Source organism: Astyanax mexicanus, chromosome 18, assembly GCF_023375975.1.
Source record: "Astyanax mexicanus isolate ESR-SI-001 chromosome 18, AstMex3_surface, whole genome shotgun sequence".
NCBI classification, from domain to species: Eukaryota; Metazoa; Chordata; class Actinopteri; order Characiformes; family Acestrorhamphidae; genus Astyanax; species Astyanax mexicanus.
In genome coordinates this window covers 44,621,912-44,646,686 of record NC_064425.1, presented here as the reverse complement: position 1 = coordinate 44,646,686, position 24,775 = coordinate 44,621,912, and the positions used below count along the sequence as shown (strand labels likewise).

The 24,775-nt window shown below is 38.3% G+C and overlaps 1 protein-coding gene across 1 annotated transcript in view; it reads right to left on the bottom strand.

Annotated features, from left to right (window-relative positions):
- b3glcta (beta 3-glucosyltransferase a) overlaps positions 1 to 24,775 on the bottom strand; it is a 128,543-nt gene that overhangs the window by 89,142 nt on the left and 14,626 nt on the right. The window contains exon 2 of the mRNA XM_022668772.2: positions 10,987 to 11,033. Within this exon, the coding sequence (XP_022524493.1) occupies positions 10,987 to 11,033 (47 nt within the window). The remainder of the gene's footprint in view (positions 1 to 10,986; positions 11,034 to 24,775) is intronic.

Sequence of the window (24,775 nt, the reverse complement as noted above, 5' to 3'; positions counted from 1 at the left end):
GTGGGCGTCTGTGAGCTGATATAACCAGACTGACAGCAACTGCAGGAGCCTCTGGAGCCGTGCAGCACATATACACCATTCCACATCTGAAGATCTAATGATATAGAGCTTTATCATCTCATCAAAAATAATGTGGCTTCCAGGGACTTTAGAGCTGTTGGATGCTGTATGATGTTGCTAAGTGGCTGTTAGATGGTTGATATGGCATAGCTAGGGGGTTGCTAGAGAATCACAGGTGTTTTTGCTAAAGTACTCAAGATCTTTTATGACAATTTGTAAGTGCCTAATATGATATGCCACGTGGTTGCTGTGGTATCCTAGGTGGCTGATGAGTCGTTACTTGTTGGTGGCTCTACCACGCCACTATGGGATCCAAGTTGGTTGCTGTGGTGCTCCAATATGGTGTCTATGATGCCGCTAAGTGGATGCTACACTGATGATGAGCGCTACATTGTGGCAGAATGATATTTCTTGTCATGGTGTCTCAGTTGTGCCGCTAAGTTGGACCCTTATTTTGAAGGTTGACCAAAACTTTTGAACCTCCTTTCAATATTATAAGTGAAAAATCTACAAACAAGCTGTATAAAAACACACATTAAATGTCTAACAATAACAATGTGGAGCTACTTCAGCTTGTGATTAATGGTGAAAAATAGTGATTTCTTTGCATTTCTTTGTAACTCTATGCACCAATCACTAGCATTGTAAGCCTGTTGGGAGCATCGGCTAAAAGCGCTGTATTTCACAACGATTGGGGTCCATTTCACACCGAATTTCTCCTTTAATACACTCTATTTCCAGAAGTATCTGCTTGCCTGCAATGCTGTGTTTGGTGAAGTGAGGTTTGGATGGAGCTGCTCAGCCATGGAAACTCTCTCCATTCCATGAAGCTCTCTATTCTCTAATGTTCTTCAGCTAATCTGAAGCTACATAAACTTTGGAGATCTGTAGTGATCAACTTGGCGACCCTATGCACCTTAGCATTTGTTTGAGTTGCTTTTATTCCCAGTTGCTTCCCACTTAGATGTTGTTCTGGGTTCTTTTTTGTGACCTCCTGGATGAGTTGTCCATGCCCTTTTGGAGTAATTTTAAGTTGGCCGGTCAATCCATTAGTGAATAATAGTGAATCACTGTGGTTCGATTGAGTCCCAAAGATTTAGAAATGACTGATAGATTTAGATTTGAATTTTTGATCATATTTTAAAACTTTGCTGAATTATTTACTGAATAGAGCTGAATTATATTATTCACTGATATCAGATGGATGGCACTGTGCTGGTTAGATTGGGTAGGTTTGTTACAATATCACTGACAGTTGGCTGTGGAATGTTTAGTAGTGAGTAGTGAAGAAATTTCACGACTGGACTTCTTGCCCAGTTGCTTCCCACTTAAATGTTGTTCTGGGTTCTTTTTTATGGATCTCCTGGATGAGTTCTTCATGCCCTTTTGGAATAATTTTGTTCGGTTGGCCGGTCAGTCCTGGGAAGCTTCACCAGTGCTCCATGTTTTCTCCATTAGTGAATAATAGCTCTAAATGTATTTCACTGGAGTCTGAAAGCTTTAGAAATGACTGATAGATTTAGATTAGGATTTTTGATCATATTTTTTCTTAGATTGGGTAGGTTTGTTATAAAATCAATGACAGTTGGCTGTGGAATGTTAAGTAGTGAGTAGTGAGGAAATTTCAGGCTCCTGAGAGCCTGAGACCCATATTTCACTAATGTTTGTAGGAGCAGTCCCAGCATGCCTAGCTGCTGCTTTTATTATTAAACACCTCTGGACACAGAAGAGATTCAGAAACACCTGAGTTTAATGATTTGATTTGGATGGGTGAACGAATACTTTTGCCAATATAATGTATCTTAAAAAAAAGCCAAAGAGCCAAAAGTCATTGTTCTAGTGTAGTTTTCTTGATGCAACAATACAAAGTAATAGACATACTAAAAAAAAATGCACACTGTATTTACAGTCACAGCTAAATAAAAAGCTACTTTAACAGAATTTCAGAACTGTACAACTACAGTAAAGGTTTCTTTCTTGGCCCACTCAAGTGTCAGTTACAACAACCAGCAATTCACCCGCTGCTAAATTATTCAGCGGGCTACAGCAGATAGCGCGATGCTCCCTGTCCATCTTCTACCATTACTTTGAAAAATTGTTCTTTCGCAGTGAACTGCAGTGTCTGTACTTATCTGCTCTCATCGTCCTAAAGCGTCTCTCTCATTTATATCTGCCAGAGGACGACCTCGCTCATTACCTCCGCAGCTTCCTGCTCATCCCCATCCCTTCATCCCCTCAGCCGTTTCTCCTGGAGGTGACACCAAAAACTCTCCTCCTCTTTGAAAAAAAAATGATCCAGACATGGAATTTCCTGATCAAACACAGGGAAAGTTATATCGGCAGCAGCGGCAGCAGAGCGTGGCATTCGCTAGTGGCCTTTTCTGGTTACATCTTTCAGAGGAGAAACTAGCCACGCCGAGGAGCCTATCTGAAGCGTTTGAAGTGGAAATGACTATCTAACAAGGACGAGACGAGCTGAAGGAGCTGAAGGAGCTGAAGGAGCTGAAGATCACACAACCGGGGTCTAATTGGTCCGTAGTTTAATATACATGCCTTGTCGCGACAAACTTCAATCAGAGGTGAATCTTCTAAGGTGCTTTTTTACTCTGCAGAACAGAAGCTTCATGTTGAACACGTCCGGAAGTGGTGTCAACTTCTCTGGGCTCGGAGGCGTCCGGGGTCTGGGGTCAGTTTAAAATGATCAGTTTTGAAAGTAAAATAAACACGGGTCTTTTATTTTTCTTTAGAGCTGTATGTTTTTCTTCCAGGGATGTCCATCTGCTGCACACATTACCGTATTTCTCGCACTATAAGGTGCACTTAAAATCCAAAAATCGACAGAGCTCCTTATAATCCGGTGCTCCTTATGTATGAATTATAATTCAGGTATTAACCCTTGTGTGGTGTTCGGGTCTGTGGGACCCGTTTTCATTTTTCATCAAATGAAACTAAAAAAATATTTTTTCTAACTCAAACTCATTGGCTAATTTTTTGTGAAAAACACATATAAAAACACATTTTCAATAAACACACACTGTACACCCCCCCCCCCCCACACACACACACACACATTTATATTACATACAGTATGTTTGGCCAAGGGTTAATAAACATTGCTTCATTTGTAAATTTGAAACTAAACAAATTTTCTACTCATATCTTGAGTTTAATTCATTTTCTTTTACATTTTATTAAAAAACTAATAAAAAAAGAGTAGCACTTTTAAAAGAAATGTAACATAAGAAAGGTAAAGGGCAAATATTAACCAATTAGGTGATTAGGTGAAGCGAGCATGTGTAAAGCATTTTAATGTAAAACTGCTTAATTTTGCTGAATTAAATACAAGTAACAAAGTAAACGAGTAACAAAAATATGAACACCACACAAGGGTTAAGGAGCAGTAAAACCACTCTGCCAAATTGCAGTTTACTCCGGGACTGGAGTAACATTAGCATTAGCCGCTAATTGCAATTATCCTGTTCATAGGTGAGTATTATCGGTCTGTAACCTACTCTTAACTAGCTGCTAATGCTCCAGCTTTAGTGCTGGAGTTTACTGTAAATAAAAAAAAAAGAAGAGCTTTATTCACACAAATAAACAGCACTCGTTTGACTATATATATATATAGTCAATATTTTTAATTACAGTTTTGTTTGCTTAGATTAGCTTTACTTAACTTAGTTAGCTACCTGCTGGATTAGAAATACCTAAAAGTGTCTCTTAAAATGAGTCTTATAATCCTAATGCAATGCACATTATCTATGAAAATAGACCAGAAAATAGATTTATTTATGGATAGTGTGCCTTATAATACAGTATAGTGTGAACAAATATGGTACAAAAGCATGGCTGCAGAAGAAGAAGGTTCATCTAGTGGCATTTTCCAATCACAGTTCCTCTTTCAGAAAGAAAGTAGTCACACCATGGAGCCAATCTGAAGCTTCTGAAGTGAAAATGATTCATCTCAGAAGGACGGAATAAAGAAGATGGAGGAGCTGAAGATCACACGACCGAGGTCTAATTGGACTCTGGTTTATCATACGTATCTTGTCATGACGTACGTCAGTCGGGTGAATCTTCAGAGGTTCTATTTTCGTCTGACTGAACCTCGACGTTCTGATTCCCCCTCTTAGCTTCACGCCGGTCAAGGCTGGCCGTGTGTCCCCCTCCTCCTCCTCCCCCACACCCCCATCACACTGCAATTCTCCGTATGTGAAAAGATCCCGGTACACCCACGGCGCCGGCGCTCCGGTGACCCGTCCACTCTTATTAGCTCTCGGTTCCTGGAGCCATTTAGGAGATGTTGGGTGTTCTCGGCTGCCCACACGCCGCGCCGCCCGTGTGCCGGGTTACTGAGAAAAGGGCTGACAGCAGAGGTCATGCAAGATTGAAAAGCTGGAGATGAAAACGATCCACGGTAGATCATTCATGAGGTGTGGGTTGCGCTGTAGGGCAGATTCGCGTGTAAAGTGGGGCGCCTTTTTCAAAACTGCCCTTCCGGACCTTATTAAAGCCATTATTCACCGTCTCTCGGTCCGGAAAACCTTGGTGCGCGATGTACATTTCATATAAAAACGATGTTAACGGATAAAGACGTCAGTCAGTCTTCAGTCTTGTGTGAAACCGCAAAGACTGAGAAGAAATCGAGGAGATGATTCATAAGATGGGGTGCAATACAGTGGGATGCAAATGTTTTAACACCTCTGGTCATAAAATGCATAAAATGCTTCTGTTACAGTGAATAAATAAACAGTTTAGCGAGCGAACGACTCGAAGCAAGAAGCAAGATTAGCATTTTATTTCCATCTTTTTAAAAAACAAAAAATGCATAAAGTATAAAGGGCTCAAAAACATGGTCAACACTTGGTCAAAACATCCCTTATGGCAAATATGCTAACAACATGCTAACACTTTCTGCAGCAAAAAAAACAACAACTTCTTATTCTTCTTAAAAAATACATTCAGAGCTGTTTAACATTAAGGAGTAGTTACATTCATTTTATACACTGTTCTAAATTATTATGCAAATTGTCATAAGTGTCATTTAAGTGTCATAAAGATTTATTTTTTTGTTTCTCAATTAAACTCATGGATGGTATTGTGTCTCAGGGCTCTTTGGATCACTGAAATCAATCTCAGACACCTGTGATGATAATTAGTTTGCCAGGTGAGGTAAAGGAAAACTATTTCAGAAGGATGTTCCACATTATTAAGCAGGCCACAGGTTTCAAGCAACATGGGAAAGAAAAAGGATCTCTCTCTGCTGCTCAACAGCGTCAAATAGTGCAATGCCTTGAACAAGTTATGAAAGCATCACACATTTCAGGAAAACTTGAGCCTGATCATCGTACTGTGAAGGAATTTGTGGCTGATTCAGAGCACAGACGGGTTTGTGCAGAATGAGGCAAAATGAGGAAGGTTTCTGTCAGGTAAGTTCATCAGATTAAATGAGAGCAGCTGCTAAAATGCCGTTACAAATCAGCAAACAGGTAGAGTTTCTGAGTGACCACTTTCCTTCATGGTACAAAAAGAAGAACCGTGCCTTCTGGAGCAAATCATCTTCATGCATGACAATGCACCCATGCTGCAGAGAATACCTCTGTGTGATTGGCTGATATGGGCATAAATAACCCTATAGAGAACCTGTGGAGGACCATCAAGCTAAAGATCTATGAGGGTGGGAGGCAGTTCATATCAAAACAGCAGCTCTGGAAAGTTATTCTGACATCCTGCAAAGAAACTGAAACAAAAACCTCACAAGTTTAATGGATTCAAGAATTGAGAATGTGATTTTAAAGAAGGGTTCCTATATTAACATGTAACTTTTAAAGCTGTTAGGATTAGTTAGTTTTTGACCATTTTCAGTTCTGTACAACCTATAAAATGTTTTGTAAAACATAAAATTCTGTTGTGCATAATAATTTGGATCAGAAAATTTGATTTTATGACTTTTGCTGATGTGGCCCTCGGTGAAAAAAAAGGGGTTTGACACCCCTGAAACCTTATAGCGCAATAAATACGATACTACACTGAAAAAAGAGAATTGTTGGACCAACAATTGGTAGCACATAACACATAAATAAATTATTTTTTTTACAAATTAAGTAAACAAGTTAGATTAACACAATTCCTTTAAGTTAGCTCAACAAGTTGACAGTTTTCATCATCTCAACTTAAATTTAAGGCAAATCACCTTCAATTATCCCGTTTATCCAACTTAATTACGTGCTTCACAATTTAAAAGTACATTGTAAAACATGTCAAGTTGTTTAAACTCAGCAATATAAGTTCTCCTGCTGCCTTAAAATGCTGAGTTAACTCAACGTGGTATTCTCAACATATTTAGTATATTATTATTTAACTGCCAATACTGACAGTATAATACTGGAGCAGCATAAGAGTAAACTGGGTAAAGACTGAACTCTGTAGCTCAGAGTCAGCATACTGTGATCAGTAGAAACACAGAATAAAGTTAATGTGCTCTTACATCTCTACAACACTGAGACCTGCTAATCAACATGTATATTATAATTAGTGCACGACCAGGATCAGGTAGCTTTGGGCAACAGACAACACAAAGATGGTAAGTAGGGGAGAGGCCACACCCAATATGCAAATATATGGTGCCAGGAGCCTATAGGAAAGCTGCATGAACCAACGCTGTAGAAAGAGCATTGACACAGGTAGTGACTAATAGTTGGTTCAACCAACATTTTTTTTTTTTTTTTGAAGTTTTCTGAACTCATTTTATTGAGTTCTATATTAGTTTCCACCATAGACCATATATAGCTGGACAGAGCATCGTCTCTTAAAAGTGAAGCCACCACAGGTCGGGCGCCCCCTGCTGTTCGGTTGCAGAAAGCTGTGTAACCCCACCCACCCCCATAGGTTTCAATGGCAAAACAGAACAACATTCAATCACGTTTTTTTCTAATATACTGTAATTCTACCTCCATTATTTAAATGCAGCAGCTAGTGTAACCTCTGCTTATATTGTTAAATTTTTATATCCCCACAGAATTCGTTTTTAAAACGTTATTCAGCTCTATTCAAAAAGGTGTGGTTATTGTAAAAGGGCTGGTTATGGGCGGGACCAATAACAGACCGTCAGCTCCGCTCCGCCCCGCTCTGCAGTCTGTGACTGAAATGAGTAGGCGGTCTCTCCACAGTCTTTCTCCCTCCTCTGGTCTCTACTGCGCAGAATCGGGTGTCAGGATCGCCAACATGGCGGAAGATTTTGGCTTCATTGGCTTTTCATTGAATGAATGGGAACGGAGACACGGCGTCCATCTTTTTTTTACAGTCTCTGGTTTCCACTGACTTAAACACAGAATCACTTTTTAGAGTGTATAGAAAACAGTTAGCAGTAAAGCGCTTTTACTAAATTTTACTAAATCTGCAGCCTTTCAGCTACTAGTCAATTACCATAAACTGGGAATTACTATCGACACTGCATTAACACACTCTCTCCAAGCTGCTTCACTGTGATAAGTGGACCGAGGCGTCTAATCGTCAAACGGGCTTTGTGACAAAACTTTTCCTGGAAGCCGCAGTGGAGTTTAATTGGTTTCCTGATTGCGATGTGGGAGTGAGCGGTCACTCCGTACCCATCACCCCACCTGCATGTAATCAAATGCCACGGCGTCTCTGAAGCGTATTGATTCAAGAGCATCACGTCCCGACAGCTCCGGGCCTGTTATTCATCCTGACACCCAGCCGAGGAGCGAGCGCGAGCTTCCCGTCCCTCTAAATATGTAAAGCTGCTCATAGCTACTTATTTCAGTCATTTTCTATTTTCTCCTCATCCCGTCTGTTTCTCTCCCTCCCTCTCTCTCTTCCTCTCTTTTCCTCTCTTTCGCTCCCCTGCTCGACCTTAAACGGTAGTACCGTTTTAGACCCGAACACTGAGAAGGTACGAGTGTAATCAAGTTCTATTTAAATAACCTGTGTATAATCAGCCCTGAAATATAAAGGGTTCTTCACTACAGTGACTCACAGCCTTCCTCAAGTCCCTGAACAGAAGCAGCTCTCGCTTAGAGTTCCTCACTTACTTACAATACAATAGAATATAAAAAATAAATTAATAAAACATGCTAAAAATATGCTAAGGAACATCTATCTTGGATGAATAATAGCAATGCAGTTTTCTCTGGACTTCTAAATGTGTTTTTATATATTTAATTTTTTTTTTCCTCCTTTAATTTATTTCCTATGAATCCAGTTTTTATGATGCACAATGCTTTATATGTATAGCATTCACAATACATTATATACATAACAGATATAAGCTTTAAAAAATATTGAAAATATTTAGTTATCCTCCCTTTTTTCTCTTTTTCTTTCCCGTCTCTTCTCTCGCTTTTCTTTCTCAACTTCACCTGTGTCATGTCTACTTGTCTTGTGTAATGTTGTGTAACTCTGCAAATAAAGTAAAAAAAAAAACAAAAAAAACAGTTATAAGCTTATATGTGAGCTTATAATAATTCATAAGTACTTATGATGAGATACACAACACATTTTACACAAGAACATGAACAAGTATGTGATTACTGGAAAAGAAAGCTGGTAGAATTACTAATAATGAGGTATTACGTATGCCGTATAATGCATGAATAAATGCATTATTAATATGATCAATACAGGAAAGGATTGTGATGCTGTTTTTTATGGAGAAGCAGGCAGGCTGATGCTTAATGCAACCAGAGTTATATTAGTGTAAAATTCTGCAATTTGCCAAGTCCTGCTGAAAAATGAAATCCTCATCTCCATAAAAGTTGTCAGAAAAACATTCCACCACTGATTGGTGGAAACTTCACACTAGACCTCGAGCAGTTTGGACTGTGTGTCTCTCCACTCTTCCTCCAGACTCTGCTCTCTTGATTTCCTTTAAATGAAATGTAAAATTTACTGATGATCAGTGATGGTTTGGAGAGTCATGTCTGTCATCTGCTGGTGTTGATCCACTGTGTTTTATTATTATCAAGTCTAAAGTCAGTGCAGTTTTGTTTTCCCACAAAATCTTACAGCACTTCATATCTTACAGCTTCTCTCTGCTGATAACAACCATTTAATAAGTACCAATTGGGGACCTCCTCAAGATCAGGCAGGTGCTGCTTAAAGTTATGGCTGAATGGTGTATTGTTTAATGTAAATTTTATGTAATGTAAATCTGCTGTTATAAGTTATTTGCCCTCCACCTTCTAAAAAAATATCTTAGCACCCTGAAGGGCATAAAATACCATAGAAATACCATCTGTTCAGCTTTAATATCAGTCCTTCTGCTTTCTAAGGGTTATTCTCATTCTGTTCTGCTTTCTTTCTCTTTCTTTCTCCGCGCTGAGTGGCATTTCTGCTTCATGCAGTATTAAACTGATGAAAGGCAGATCAAAATTACATAAAACAGAGAAACCTACAACAGGGGAGGCAGAAAAAGCTGACTCAAGTAAGCAGGAGCGAGTTTCTCTCGGAGAAGGTGATGCTCTCAGCATTTCAGCTCAGACAGCTCCAGTCAAAGTTCCCTTACAAATACAGCAATTACTGGAACGCTACAGAACGCGGGATCCACCGCCAGGACAGAGCGAATGAAGAAACGAGGGAGCGAGGAACGCTTTTTATGTCTTTAGGAAACAGTGGAGGAAATAAAAGTACACATATTGCCAGACATGGGGCCTGTATATTGGTTGGAGTGAGCTACCATGTGGGAGACTGGGGTTCAATTCCCTATCTGGGTGAGAGGATGCTGTGCTACAGCAATCCCTGGGCTAGACTCCTAACACTACATTGACCCACCTCTGCAAAAGGAATAACTTTTGTAAGTCGCTCTGGATAAAACAATCAGATAAATGCTGTAAATTAGGGGTGTGGCATATTATATCATATCATATTGTATCGTTAATATCGATAATATGGCCAACATTTTTGAATTTGGTGAATGATAGATATTATACCCTAAAATATGGTGCCATATCACCCACCCCTAATTATCACATCAGGGTTCTACTTTTTTACTGTTTTTAGCAAAAGAAAAATTCAGACATATATATATATACATATATATTACTTTTTATGTGTCAATTTGTTTTTTATGGTACATTAGAATTTTCTGTTTTACATATATCTATTTTATTTATATTTATTAAAGGTCTTTACTATTTTATTGCTTATTATTTCTAATTTATTATTAAATGCTTTCAATCCCTTTGATGCTGTAAATGCTCGGCAACATTGTAAATAAAAGTTTTTTTCCCGAAAGAATATAAAAGGTTAGATTAGATTATCCTCTTATTTTTCGAAAGCCGTATTGCCATATTTTTGCCACTTTGTTTTTCTCATTTTTCCACATTTTCTTCCCAAGAAGACCAGCACATGCCTCCTCCGATACATGTGAAGTCAGACTCCGCCTCTTTTTTTTTTTTAACTGCTGCTGCAGCATTGCTGAGTAGCAGCACAGCACAGCGCTACGCTAACGCTTGGAGGAAAGCGCAGCGACTCGGTTCTAATACATCAGCTCACAGATTATATTTTTTTGCCACTTTAGAGGGAACTAACTTCAGCTAATTTTATTTTATCAACCATGAGGGGACCTTGAGTCAGTCGTCCATCCGTGTCGGATAATCAGGTAAGAAATCTGATAAGAAAGAAGGAGGGTGTAATAGATTTGCAGAGCTAAGAGGAGAAATCTAAGGAGATAAGACCCTTCGTTTGACTGGTGTAGCGACTGATCAGGCTTTATGGGAGAAAAACAGGAGCATCCATTCATGGTGCTTCGCAAATAAAAGCTTTACAAGCAGCGATGGGCCTTGAGAAATAGACGCCGGGCATACAAATCACGCCGAGCATCATGAATCATTGCAGCCGTATTGTCTGAAAGCATGAAATCATCCCACCATGTCTCAGCAGCGGTAAACAAGCAGAGACCAGCCTTACCTTCGAGACACCCGCTTTCACATCTCCACTCGCCGTGATGAAGGGCACTGCAGGGCGAGAGATACAGGGAGAAAGAGAGAGAGAGAGAGAAAAAGAAAGAGAGAGAAAATAAGGCCAGTTTCTTTAATACAGACCAACAATGAGTTCTCTGTCATCAAGCCGTTTAGGATGCTGACGGAAGTGCCGGCCAAAAATACCCCCCTGACTCCTGGGCCTGGTTCCTCTTTGCATCTCGCTTTAAAAATCTCATTCCATCGTTTTTATATTCATTTTAAAATGTCTAGCCGTGTCTCTGGTATGAATGAACAAATGACATGTCACCCTTTTTTTGTGAAAAGAAAAAAAGAACGACTCAGGTGCTCAGGTGTTTCTATTTAGCCCTGCTTTAATTCACTGGATTAGTGGTCTCTGAAGAAGGACAGGATTTCGGCTCTTGCTCATGAATATTCATACGTGCAAATATATCACCTCTGATTGGCTAACTACACTGCAGCAGAGAACGCCTACCCGCCTTTAACCCACACACAGTCAATTTCACAGCTCTAAAACTCAAAGGACAAAAATGTTTTTAATGGATGAATGAATGAATAAATGCATTTTATGTACAATGAGATGAAAAGTAACTCCTTTAGGTGCAAACATATAACATAGAAACAAATATAAAAAATAAGTCGCAAGGTTCTGAAGACCTATTCACGTTAAAGTATAGTATCTTTACAAAGAAAATATGTTATATACCTCTTGTACCCTTAACATACCTTTAAGTCATTTATTATCACTATTTTTATGTGTAGTCATCAGCCTTTTTAAAGGTAGGTTCTGTAGGAACTAAAAGCGAGTGTGTGAAATACAGCAGCTACAGCAGTCCAATTTTAAAATACCACAGAGAGTTCGCCCCGCCCACCTCTTCCCAGACAAGAAGCTACCTCGGGTTACCAAATACAGCAATTCTAAACTCTTCTATCACCCGTATTTAGCGTTATATTGACTGTATGTTACACGAGGGAGCGCCGCGTTGCGTCGGCGAGGCATTGCCCCACGCGAGAGACAGCTCTAGTCCTTAGTAATTTAACCTGGTGGTGGTGATGAATTACCTGACTAAATAAGCTATAGCCAGTTATCTAACCTGTTCAGGAGAAAAGTAGCAGCTCTGGGTCGGTCGCGTCGTCTTTTTAAGCTCTAATTCTTCTCCGACTTTCAACTCACTGCCAATATTCACTCTTATTTTATTCCTTCTTTAGTCACTGAGCTTTTTGTTGAGACATGCTGAGGCTTTTTAAGCTGTGTAGCAGCTGAGGTTTAACTGAACCAGCCCTGCTTGCTAGCTTCCATGCTGCAGCACCACTCACTCGCTGTTGTGTATCGTACTGGTCACCTCGGGGTGGAGTTAGTGTTGGAGAAGGAGCAGCAGGAGGAGACAGAAGACAAAACAGACACAAAACTCACTCAACTGATCATAATATAATTTACTACTGAAAATTAGTTACATATCGTTCCTTTAAATAAAAAAAACTGGAAGTTAAGAGTTAGTCACTTCTTTAGTTAGCGAGCGTCACCAGTCCCCACCGCTCTCCTTCAATCTGCGCTACGCCGCCATTCGGGACCTGGCCTCCCGACGCTCGCCGCCAGTTTATAATTAGTGTCAGGAGTGCCCCCGTCCAATTACGCCGCCATTGATCCGCGGCAGACAGCCTTTACCAGAGGCCAGCCAATCGATATGCAGCATCAAAACAGCGCCTCCACAACCCAAACGGCTCTGGCAGCAAAAAGCTCGGTGCTCGGGCCTCCAGAGGAGCCCAGGCATCGGTGTGGACTTTATTCGCTCTCTAATTGCCCATTTTATCTGCTTTTCAGATAACATTATCAGGCCAGAGTGCAAAGCGTTGATTAAATCTTCCCATCTCGGATCTGATCTCCTGATTAAAGCAGGCGTCCCCTTCAGAAAGAACGAAAAAGAAAAAGAAAGAGAGAGAGAGAGAGAGAAAGACCACCTGGAGGATCTCCAACTCTTCCATCTTCCATTATCCAGGACGTCGCTTACAAAAGTGTATTTTTTATTTTTTTATCTTCCTCTCCTCTTTGGGACAGAAGACTGAAGTCTGAAGCGGACGGACTCGGCTTGGTTTGTGAATTATTAATGCAGTCCAACTCCCTGTGGATCCCCCACTAAAATATATTAGGATGATAAAGCCTGGATCGACTTATGAAGTCTCAGTGAGAAAATTGATTTGACTTAACAGCTGTTCAGAGCGCTGAGATCTAATCACGTTAGGAGGCTCAGCAGAATACGTAAATATACTGTAAATATATATCGCACTGTGACAGGGGGGTGTAGCGATTCATCGTTGCAGGAGAACATAGCGATAAAACAATATACAGCTCTGACAAAAACTGAAGAGACCACTTAATAAATATATTCTTAACATGAAAAAGTACATGTAAAATACAAACATAGTTGAATATAACTGAAATACAACATAAACGCATTATGTCACCACATCAATTTTTATACTATCTCTGTATTTCCATAAAATGTATTTTAAAGCAATAATAAAGAGAGATCACTTCAGTTTCTGAATCAGTTTCTCTGATTTTGCTATTTATAGGTTTATATTTGAGTAAAATGAACATTGTTGTTTTATTCTATAAACTACAAACAACATTTCTCCCAAATTCCAAATAAAAATATTCTCATTTAGAGCATTTATTTTTTGCAGAAAATTAGGCAGAAATGTCTGAAATAACAAAAAAGATGCAGAGCTTTCAGACCTCAAATAATACAAAGAAAAACAACAAGTTCATATTCATAAAGTTTTAAGAGTTCAGAAATAATCAATATTTGGTGGAATAAACCTGGTTTTTATTAGCAGTTTTTTTCATGCATCTTGGCATCATGTTCTCCTCCTCCACCAGTCTTACACACTGCTTTTGGATAACTTTATGCTGCTTTACTCCTGGTGCAAAAACTCAAGCAGTTCAGTTTGGTGGTTTGATGGTTTGTGATCATCCATCTTTCTCTTGATTATATTATAGAGGTTTTCAACTTGGTAAAATCAAAAGAAACTCATCATTTTTAAGTGCTCTCTTATTTTTTTCCAGAGCTGTATATTGAACTCGTAGAGTAACACCATAATATTACATTTTTGATGCATCTGTGATCTGGATATTTATCACCAAATTGTTTTGTATTTCTATGCAATTTGTGGTAAATGAACAGTAGCATTTAGCATCCTTGCTAAATTAATTAGTATTAACAGTTGTTTTCTCACCAGAATGGACCACCAAAGCTCTGGCTAGACCCTGAGTTTGCAAAGCGGCGTGTAAAAATGTGCAATTAGCAGAGTTACTGTACATATTCTATTAAACACAGGAATCAGAGTTTAGTCTTACGAAGTTTAAATGCATGTAGCTAAAATCTTATCAGCATGCAGTCAGTTAAAAGTGTTATTAAAGCCTAATTTTATTTCATTTTGGACTTAAAGCTCAATGTCACGTTTAATGTGAGATTTTCAATGGATTTCTGTATAATTCCTGTAAAACAAACTGATTCTAATGAGGGGACGCCGGTACGACCTTGGCTGCTCTTTTCATTATTTCAATTGGAAGTATTAATTATTACAATACAGGTACAACTTGAAAGCCGTCAACAGAGAACAGAGATTTATCCTGATTCAATTTAATTAAATCCAGGCGTTTGTAGGAAAAAATATCATAAAAAAAACAAGCATTAAAAAATGAGCCATGGCCTGAGAAAATCTCTACTCTCATCTAATCACAGAGGACCTGATTTTAGCCGATTCCAAAGGTAAAAAAAAAATGGGAGGGGTTTGGAAGAGGCACTGGATGATGTATGGGTTTAGGGGCGGGTCAGGAGGGAGAGCACACCCATGATTTAATGCATGTATTTTGTGTGTTCGAGCAGCGGTTGCCCCTAGTGAATAAAAGTGTATTAAAGTATACTAAGCATTATTATGCTATCGTGCACTAAAGTGTTTTCTGTAGCCACTTTATTATTAATCATTATATTTAAAGAGAGATCAAATGAAACAACCACCTATTCAATTATTTGAGTTAAATAAAAAATAGTTGCCAACTATTTTATTAATTGATTTATTACAATTTATAAGCCCTAATTTACATAAAGATCAATATGAATAGAAAAATCTATCTTTGTATGCTTTTTAAATGCACCGTAAAAACAATGTCAGCTGAAACAAAGATAATGAATTCCAGCACTAAATGTTCGCATCTTAAAAACAGCACCTAAAAAAGAGACGTGATTGAGAAAAATGTCAGAATTATAAAGAGCGTGACCTTAAAACAAGTGGAGGGAAGTGTGTAATTGCTCAGAGTGGTTCGAATTTGTGGGCTTTATTAGAAATGAAGACACAGGGAAGGTGCCCCCAAAAGGTCATGTGTAAATGTAACATGATTATGGAGCTCATTAAATCTTAACAGTGTGACTCAGAATGAAGCTCTAATTAGTCAGACGGGTAATAAAATAAAACTACCCCAAAAGAGCAGCTCTCCAAACGACGCCCAATTCTTTTTTTTTACCTCGATAAAAGTGATGGATCTGGATTTGTCATCTGGTAAACGAGCAGTGGAAGAGTTTACAGAAGAAGACTGCGGTCTGTCAGCGGCGAAACTCAGCGTTAGTGTTGCTTAATATATCGATTCAGCATCGATATCACCTAAAAGCTCTGGAAAAAAATAAGTAACCACTTAAAAATTATGATTTTCTAAGATTTTACCAAAATGAAAACCTCTGGAATATAATCAAGAGGAAGATGGATGATCACAAGCCATCAAACCACCAAACTGAACTGCTTGAATTTTTGCACCAGGAGTAAAGCAGCATAAAGTTATCCAAAAGCAGTGTGTAAGACTGGTGGAGGAGAACATGATGCCAAGATGCTTAAAAAACTTAAAACTTAACTTAAAAACCAGGGTTATTCCACCAAATATTGATTTCTGAATTATTAAACCTTTATGAATATGAACTCTCATTTTCTGCAAATAAATGCTCTAAATGAGAATATTTCTATTTGGAATTTGTGAGAGATGTCTGTAGTTAATAGAAAACAATGTTCATTTTACTCAAACATAAACCTATAAATAGTAAAATCAGAGAATCTTCTACTAGTATTTATTGTTAATTTGGCACTATTTACATTACTTTTCTATATGCTGAAAAAAAAAGTGAATTTCCCCGATGTGCGATCAATAAAGTTAAAATCGATCAATACCATTTTTTTTTTTCATCAGTATCGCTCAGCCCTGCTCAGTATCAGATGTGGTCTTTTGGGAACTGTGGGATATTTAAATCAGTGAATGACACAAAGCTAACCTGTTATTTAACAGTGACTCAGGATGAGCTGAAGATCACATTTCCCATCATCCTCCCATCAGGTGTGATTATCTCTCAGTATGTTATTAATAGCTGTGGAGTGAAGAGCTGCTGACGGTTTCTCCCGGCGTTCCTGAGGAGGAGGAGGTGTTATTCTCCTCGCAGGTAAAAAGCTCTGAGCATTCGGATAAAAACACCGGCGGCTCACGCTGCGGCTGAGGGAACAGCGACGGCTCGCCGTGACGTGATTATTCCGTATACACAGCCAGCAGGTAGCCTTCCACGCGATCGCTCACGCGCAGCGAGCACTTACAGCGTACCAGTTACAAAAATCTTCCTTTTTAGATCTACATTTCCCAATCTAAGCTATAGAATTACAAATTTACCTTAGCAGTTCAATTTCACCCATAAATAACATCAGTAGAGCTATTCCAATCACACATTTACCTCAGCAGTGCAATTTCACCCATAAATAACATCAGTAGAGCTATTCCAATCACACATTTACCTCAGTAGTTTAATTTTAGTTATAAATAACATCAGTAGAGCTATTCCAATCACACATTTACCTCCCTAGTTCAATTTTAGTTGTAAATGACCTAGGTAGAGCTATTCTAATCATAAATTTACCTCAGCAGTGCAATTTTAGTTCTAATTTAGTTCCAATTTTAGGCTCACAGTGACGTGATTATTCCGTATACACAGCCAGCAGGTAGCCTTCCACGCGATCGCTCACGCGCAGCGAGCACTTACAGCGTACCAGTTACAAAAATCTACCTCAGCAGTTCCATTTTAGATATACATTTACCATTTAATGCTATTATAATTACAAATTTACATATTTAAGCTATCCCAATCACACATTTACCTCAGCAGTTCAATTTCACCAATAAATAACATCAGTAGAGCTATTTCAATCACACATTTACCTCAGCAGTTCTATTTCACCCATAGATAACATCAGCAGAGCTATTCCAATCACACATTTACCTCAGTAGTTCAATTTTAGTTATAAATGACCTGGGTAGAGCTATTCCAATCACACATTTACCTTAGCAGTGCATTTTTAGTATGCAGTTGTCTGCAGAAGTAACCTTAACTACAGCTTATTCTGCTAATCTTACATCACAATTTAAACAATAGTATCATTTTTAATCTTATAAAACTGCAAATTCAAAGAAAAGTTGCGTTAAACAGCCTAGGTAGAGCTATTTTTTTAGTTTCTTTGATTTTACCAAGTTAAAAACCTCTGGAATATAATCAAGAGGAAGATGGATGATCACAAACCATCAAACCACCAAACTGAACTGCTTGAATTTTTGCACCAGGAGTAAAGCAGCATAAAGTTATCCAAAAGCAGTGTGTAAGACTGGTGGAGGAGAAAGGAGAACATGCCAAGATGCATATAAATGCATATATAAAAAGTTATTCTACCAAATATTGATTTCTGAACAGATTAAGTGATATCATAGAAGCATATTTTCCAACCTGAGTCAGTATTCGTCAGCCCTACATCATCTAACACTTTTATAAGAGCTGTTTTATTGCTGATATAAGGTTTGGAATTAGACTGAAATTCATGAAAAGAGTGATTTTTTAGAATAATGCCCTTTTAAAAAGCTTTAAATGGATGGTTTCTTAGAAAAAGGCTGTATAAATGAGATGTGTGAGAAGGAATGACCTCCATATAATATAAAGGTTATTGGATGAACTAGCGGTTATGAGTTAAATGAGCGAATGACCTTTATGCTATGTGAAGGTTCTTCAAAGTGTAAAAGCTTCTTCACACTCGCTCGTCTATTTCAGACTCTTTTTCAAACAGGACTCTGAAGATCCATCAATTTGGAGCGATACGCTCTTTGTATTAAACATCTGATAGTCTGAGTTTCTATTCTGATACTAGAATAGAAGATTGTAAAAGAGAAGAATCTGGAGCACTGCGGGTCTGCGTGTTGATTAACGGTGGAGTTAAACCTGTCTTCTCCAGTCTTACCTCTTTCTTTTTGTTTTAGATTTTTTATTCCTTCTTTTTCTACCATTTTTCTCCCAATTTAGCTAGGCCAATTCTTGCATAACCCCCCACCCCCCTCATCCGATACATGTAAAGTCAGACTCCACCTCTTTTTGAATGAGTAGCAGCACAGTGGAGGAAACGCTCGGAGGAAAGTGCAGCGACTCGGTTCTGATACATCAGCTCACAGACGCAGCCTTGTGCTGATCCACATCACCCTAGGAGTGATGAGGGGAAAGAAATAGCGCCATCTACTCTACTGTACCCACCCAGAGAGAGAGCAAGGCTAATTGTGCTCTCTCAGGGCTCTGGCAAACCTGACACAACTTAAAACTAAAATTTCGGGACGGGCTCTGTTTTTTAATGCTATTTTTATTTTTGTATGTGTTTTGCCCTCAGGCTGTATGCTTAAAATATATATATATATAAAAATTGTTTGATCAAAAGAGTATTTTATATACTCAAACATTGTTAATTTGCTCTCTCAGGGCTCTGGCAAACCCGACACGACCTAAAACTGAGATTTCCTACAACTTTTCTTGGGTCGGGTCGGGCTCTGTTTTTAATGCTATTTTTATTTTATATAAAGCTATGGCCTGATAATCACAATATAGTAAAGTAACAAACCAACATCCACCTGAATCCCACACAGAACGTGTTTTCTGGCTGTGATTTTCATGTTCAACAGGTGTTTTACAGGAAAATTAAAAGATTTCTCTAACAGCACGTGCAGGAAAGGTTTCTCCTCAAGCTGCTGATGAACCGATGAAGCTGCTTTGAAGTCGAGTCAGAGCTTCAAACACAGCCACCCGTGGGAAGACCCGCACAGCTGAAGAATCGCCTGTGCAGCAGCTGGGAGCTTTCTGATGATCACATCAAAATAAAACCAAAAAAAACGAGATAAAAAAAAAGTTTCAACCTGTTTTTGGAGTTCAACTAGAGGGGAATCAGCAAAACCACCCACAGCTCTAGCATATTACAGCTGCTAATATACTACATTCCTCAGTGTTAGCGCTAGCGGTTAGCCACTAATGCTAATGCTGCTGCACAGAATCTTAAAGTGAACCTTGTTCACTTAGCTTAGCTTTAGAAGGGAAACATGGTGACACCCCTGTTCCTTACTAGTTTTGCTTAATGCACCTTATAATCCGGTGCACCTTGTGTATTAAAAAAATAGACCAGAAAAATACAATATTAATTTAAATTAATATCAGAATTACATTGTATTGACCAAAGCGATCAAGACAATATCAATACAATATATTGTGATAGTTTAAATCAAATTTTAGGGAAAAAAAAAATAAAAAAATAAAACACATTTGTAATAAATCTAAAAAAAAAATAAAGTTACCTTTTTTTTTTATCCAATCAGAATAGCGGGATCTAATGACAGTAGAACACTGCTATATAGTGGGTGGGGCTTAAACACAACACTAAATGAACTGCTGTCTGACACCAATCTTTACGTCTACACTAATAATTAATGTTCTATTCAATTCTATTCTATTCTATTCTATTCTATTGCTTAGTAGCTGTAAGCTTTCTGATGATCACATCAAAATAGCACTAAAAACACAGGTAAAAAAAAAGTTTAAAGCTGTTTAAGTCAACCTTTTTGGGCGGAATCAGCAAAACTGTAATCATCTCATGAAACCAGGCTGTTCACTAATCCAGCTACAGCTCCTAACAGCTGGTAATTTACTACATTTTTAATGTCATTTTTTATGTGTTCCTCTCGAGGCTGTTTGAAACAGGCCGTTGTTCCCGAGACCTGAAACCGTTTGGTCTAATCTTGTAGATTTCTGTTGGGTTCTGTCGTCTCAGGAAGTCTTAAAATGCACACTGTGCCACACAGGTGGTCTTTAATTACAGACATAAAGATATAAAAACAGGTATAAAACAGGAGGGCTGTGCAATACTGGAAGAAAGTGACACTGCATTCAGAGACTGCAGTATTTAAGGTGGAACGGAAAAATAAAAGAATATAGAAGCTAAGGGTGTGTGATATCGTATCGTACACGATAATATCGCCAACTTTTTTAAATATAAAGAATGATACTATACCCTGAATATGGTGCCATATCACCCACCCCTAATTAATATCACATCAGGGTTCTACTTTTTTGCAGTTTTAGAAAAACAAAAAAACTTTAATTCTGGATATATGGAGATAAATGGAGTGCATTATTAGTATCATGACATTCTGGATCATTGACTTCTGTTTAAAAATCTGATAAAATTCTTGTATTAGAGGTGTGCCATATCATATCGTATGCAATAATACAATTTAATTGTCATTTTGTTGCAGTAGCGTATTCTTAAAATATTTTTTTTAATTCAGTGTTTTGTCATATCGCCAAGAGTATCGTTATCGCAAATAATATCATGAAATATTGTGATATTATTTCAGGGCCATATCGCCCACCCCTAATAAAAGCTAATAAAAAAGCTAATTTCAGCTCCTCATCACAGAGGAATTAAAGAATGGACAATAGCCTAAATATTTCATTTCTGCACCACAGGCCCCCTTTTTGAAGACATGAAGATATAATAAAGCCTTAAAGTTAGAGTTAACATGTTAACAACCATCAGCAGCAGTCAGGTTGCTGAACTTTAGTGCACCACTGCTATAGCTATATATCTGTATCAGATGATTACATTATTCTTAGTTATTTTGCATTTATTTAGCTTATTACTGTACTTTTTTTACTATGAATTTATTGTGTTTGCAGTTTATATGCACACACTAAATATGCTCCACTTTTGTGTTTTGTGTTACATTTTTGTTATATTTTTTTTATAATATATCTTTGTTACATTGTTATAACATTATTTCATGCAAGACCAGGGCCGTTGTAAATTAATGTTTAAAAAATAGAAAAACATTTATAGATTGTTTTTGTTTGTTTGTTTCTACTGAATATATGAAATGGTTATATTTATAAAAAACTATAAATATCGTTATCGAACCAATACTTTGAAGTATCGTGATATCAATTTAGTGCCATATCGCCCAGCCCTAGCTGCCACTGTTGCAACACTACAGTTCATCATTACAGTTCAGCAACTCTGAAGTTATCCATTATTTTTCTGGGTCACTGGTGAACAGAAAGGGCAGCATTGAAATTATGAAACATTGCTTCACACTGGAAGCTCCCGCTCCACCATCAGAAAAGCCATTACAAAGTTTCAGCCTCCCGAAGCTGTGAGGAACCTGTCTGGAAGACGCCGCGAGTCTATTTTGCCCCCGAGGCAGAGCGAGGACGATGAAGCACAAGTTTCTCGCTGGATCACAGCTGGATAATTAAAGGAGTTCGGCTGGAGAGATAGCCTCCATGCCAAGAAACTGGGAGAACTGGTAGGAAAAAGCCCTGGGGTCTAAAAATCACAAACACAGGTGCCAAAGAAACTCACAATAAAATACAATACGATACACAACTCTCATTGAAACGAGAGTCTGTGGTCAGATGAGACAAAAATATGATTTTGTTTTGCTACAAACACCAGAGACAGTGGTAAGTTAGGAGTACAATTACTGTATCTAGGGGTGAAACGATTATTCGAGTAATTAATCCCCGAGTTATTCGATTAAATTTTTTTTAAAAATTGATCGATTAATTTTCTGTGCCTCAAGGAATCGTTTTATTAATTTTAAAACACAGAGCACGCAATTTAACGTGGACTTTTAATTTGAAACAGCGCGCTTAGCGTTACATCACCCACAAACAGGAAGCAGGAAGTGGAGGAGGCGGAGGTTTTGGAGCGGTGGAGCAGAGAGAGCGGGTAAATTTAACCTTAATAAAACAAATCAATGAGATTAACATTAATGTACCTTAATAACAGAACGACAGCGCTGTGGAGTGCAGATTATTAGGAATACTGTATAATGTGTGTGTGATTAGTTTATTACAACAACAGAGACCAGTTCTAGACTTAATACAGGATTTATACAATTAGTAAACTCAACGCTGAGGAGTTCAGAATATAAACAATAAATGCATGTTAAAGTTATCTGAGCTAAAGTTACTCACGACCATAAACTTACTGTAATTTCATTTAGTCTTAGTTATGTCAATTAATTAGATATAAGTACTGTAAAACAAATAAACCATAAAAAAATCATTTTTAATACATTTCTTGTCACAATTATTCCACAGGTGTTGATGCATTTTGGAGAACATCCCCTGTCCAAGACATCAGCCTGAGCCTCTCTCTCCTTTATTTAGAAGCAGAAGATGAGTACAGACTGTCTCAGAGGGGACAGCGAGGGCGGTTATCACGAACACCACAGCAATTAAGGAGTGGAGCTGTGGAGTGGAGCTGTGGAGTCGTCTCCTGGTCTGGAGAGCTCGTGGCCCGGCGCCGACCGCATGCTGAGCGATGGCAAACGGACCACATGTCTCCCCGCCGCCTCCTCTCCCGGGAGCGCCATGAAAAGATTTAAAGTTAGCGACAGATGTAGCAGAACGGGGAGTGAAGTTGGATGTATTCCTGAAGGAAGCCGAGATTTTCCAGCCAAAACGTTGCATTTTTAATCTGCAGTGACACGCTCTGAGTCCGTGCCGAGCTCTGAGATCTGATCCACTTTCGCTGGATTTCTTTTATTGAGAGAGCAGCTGCAGCTTCTGGGCTCTGTATGGGACTTTCAGCTCAGCTTTGGAGGATTATTTCAGCTGGGCTTTTATTGGAGGGATTTTTATCATTTTCACAATCATCTCCATCTTTCACTAAGTGGAAATGATGTTGATGTTTTTGGGTTTCTTTTTGGGACATACAAAAGATCAGTGCGGACTGAGGCAATTTAAGCATGCAGGTTTTTGTAATGAATAAATACAATGGGTTTAGGACAACAGAAATTAGAGGCTAGATTTACTACCCAAACCCAACTGGTTCAAGGAAATGGTCTGTGACGTAGGCCTTTCTTAATGCTATTTTTATTTTATATAAAGCTATGGCGTGATAATCACAATAGAGCAAAAGTTAGAATGTTATAATCAATTAGTTTGCATTTGACTTGTAGCGCTGTGTGCAGCTGTTCTTAATAAACATTTGTATTAAATAACATGTCTATGCTTCTTCAGTGCTGCAATGTTAATTACCATCATTCTGGAGAGGGATGAGTTGGGGAGGGATGAGTTGGGGTGTTGAGGTGGGAAGAGATAGGGAGCTGGGTTGGGATAAATTTGGGAAAATAAGGTGGAAAGAGTTGGCATGGGATTAGTTTGGGATTTAGTTTTGGAAGATTTGGGTAGTTGAGGTTAAGCAAGTAGGGGTGGGATGAGTTAGAGAGTTGGGGTGGGAAAAGTTGGGAAGTCGAGTTGGGACGAGTTAGGGAGCTAGAATGGGATGAGGTTGAGGAGGGATGAGTTGGGGATTTAAGGTGGAATGAACTAGAGAGTTGAAGTGGAATGAATATAATTAAAATTGCCCTTTAATATCCTTGATTTTAGAAGAAACTGTATTTGTTGGTGAATGTATCCTAGTACTTTTGACCATATTTTGTATTTCCTATGACAATCACTCATTTCAAGTTTTATTCTAGTTTAGCTGAGCTTCTTATTAACCATTATATGTAGAAATATTTATAAGCTCTGGCAGACGACGCAGGCAAAACTGCAACATGATAATGATAATGTGTCATGGTCCAAAAACCTGTTTTTAAAAACTTTAAAAACTTTATCCATACAGATGAAGAGACTGATAGTTTGCCAGGGGTTGATCTGATGTTATTTAGTCCAGTTGGCCAGCGTTTATTAGGTTTATTTAGTGTTTCTTTAGTATGCATAATGAATTCCTATCCAAATATAACTCTATAACTTAAGTCATATATTTCTCAAAAAGCTGCTTTCATGCTTTCCTCACTTAGAATCATTTAAAAAGTTTTTTTTTTCTCCTCTGTTATTGATATCTGAAAGAAATGCTATTTTCCTCCTTCAAGAAGAAAAGAAAAATCATCAGTTTGAGTTGAAATCGGAGCAGTCACTTCGGCTTGGTCCTGGCAGACGGATGTGTTGTTCATGCACGCTCGCCTCTTTGTGCCTGAAAGCCTTTTCTGCTGCCAGGTCTTCTCCACATTAGCTTTGTGCTTCACTCCAAAACAGCGAAAAAGCAAATAAAGCTGGAGAAAGCACTAATTAGACTGTGAATGGCAGATAAAAGAGAAATTTGCTCATCTGACCTCAAATCACAAGCAACTGTTGTGATAAAATTACAATGCCTAACACTACAGTCCATCAAACTCCAGATCAAACAAATGCAAATTAGCAAATGAGGAGGAGAGAGATAGCGTATTAGATCTGTTTATGGATGATGAGTCTAGTCTAATAATAATAATCCTTTATTGCAATGCGTTACATTTCCATTGCATTTCTGGATTTTAATGATTGAATTGGGGCTGTGAAATAAAAAAAAAAGCAGATTCTTACCCC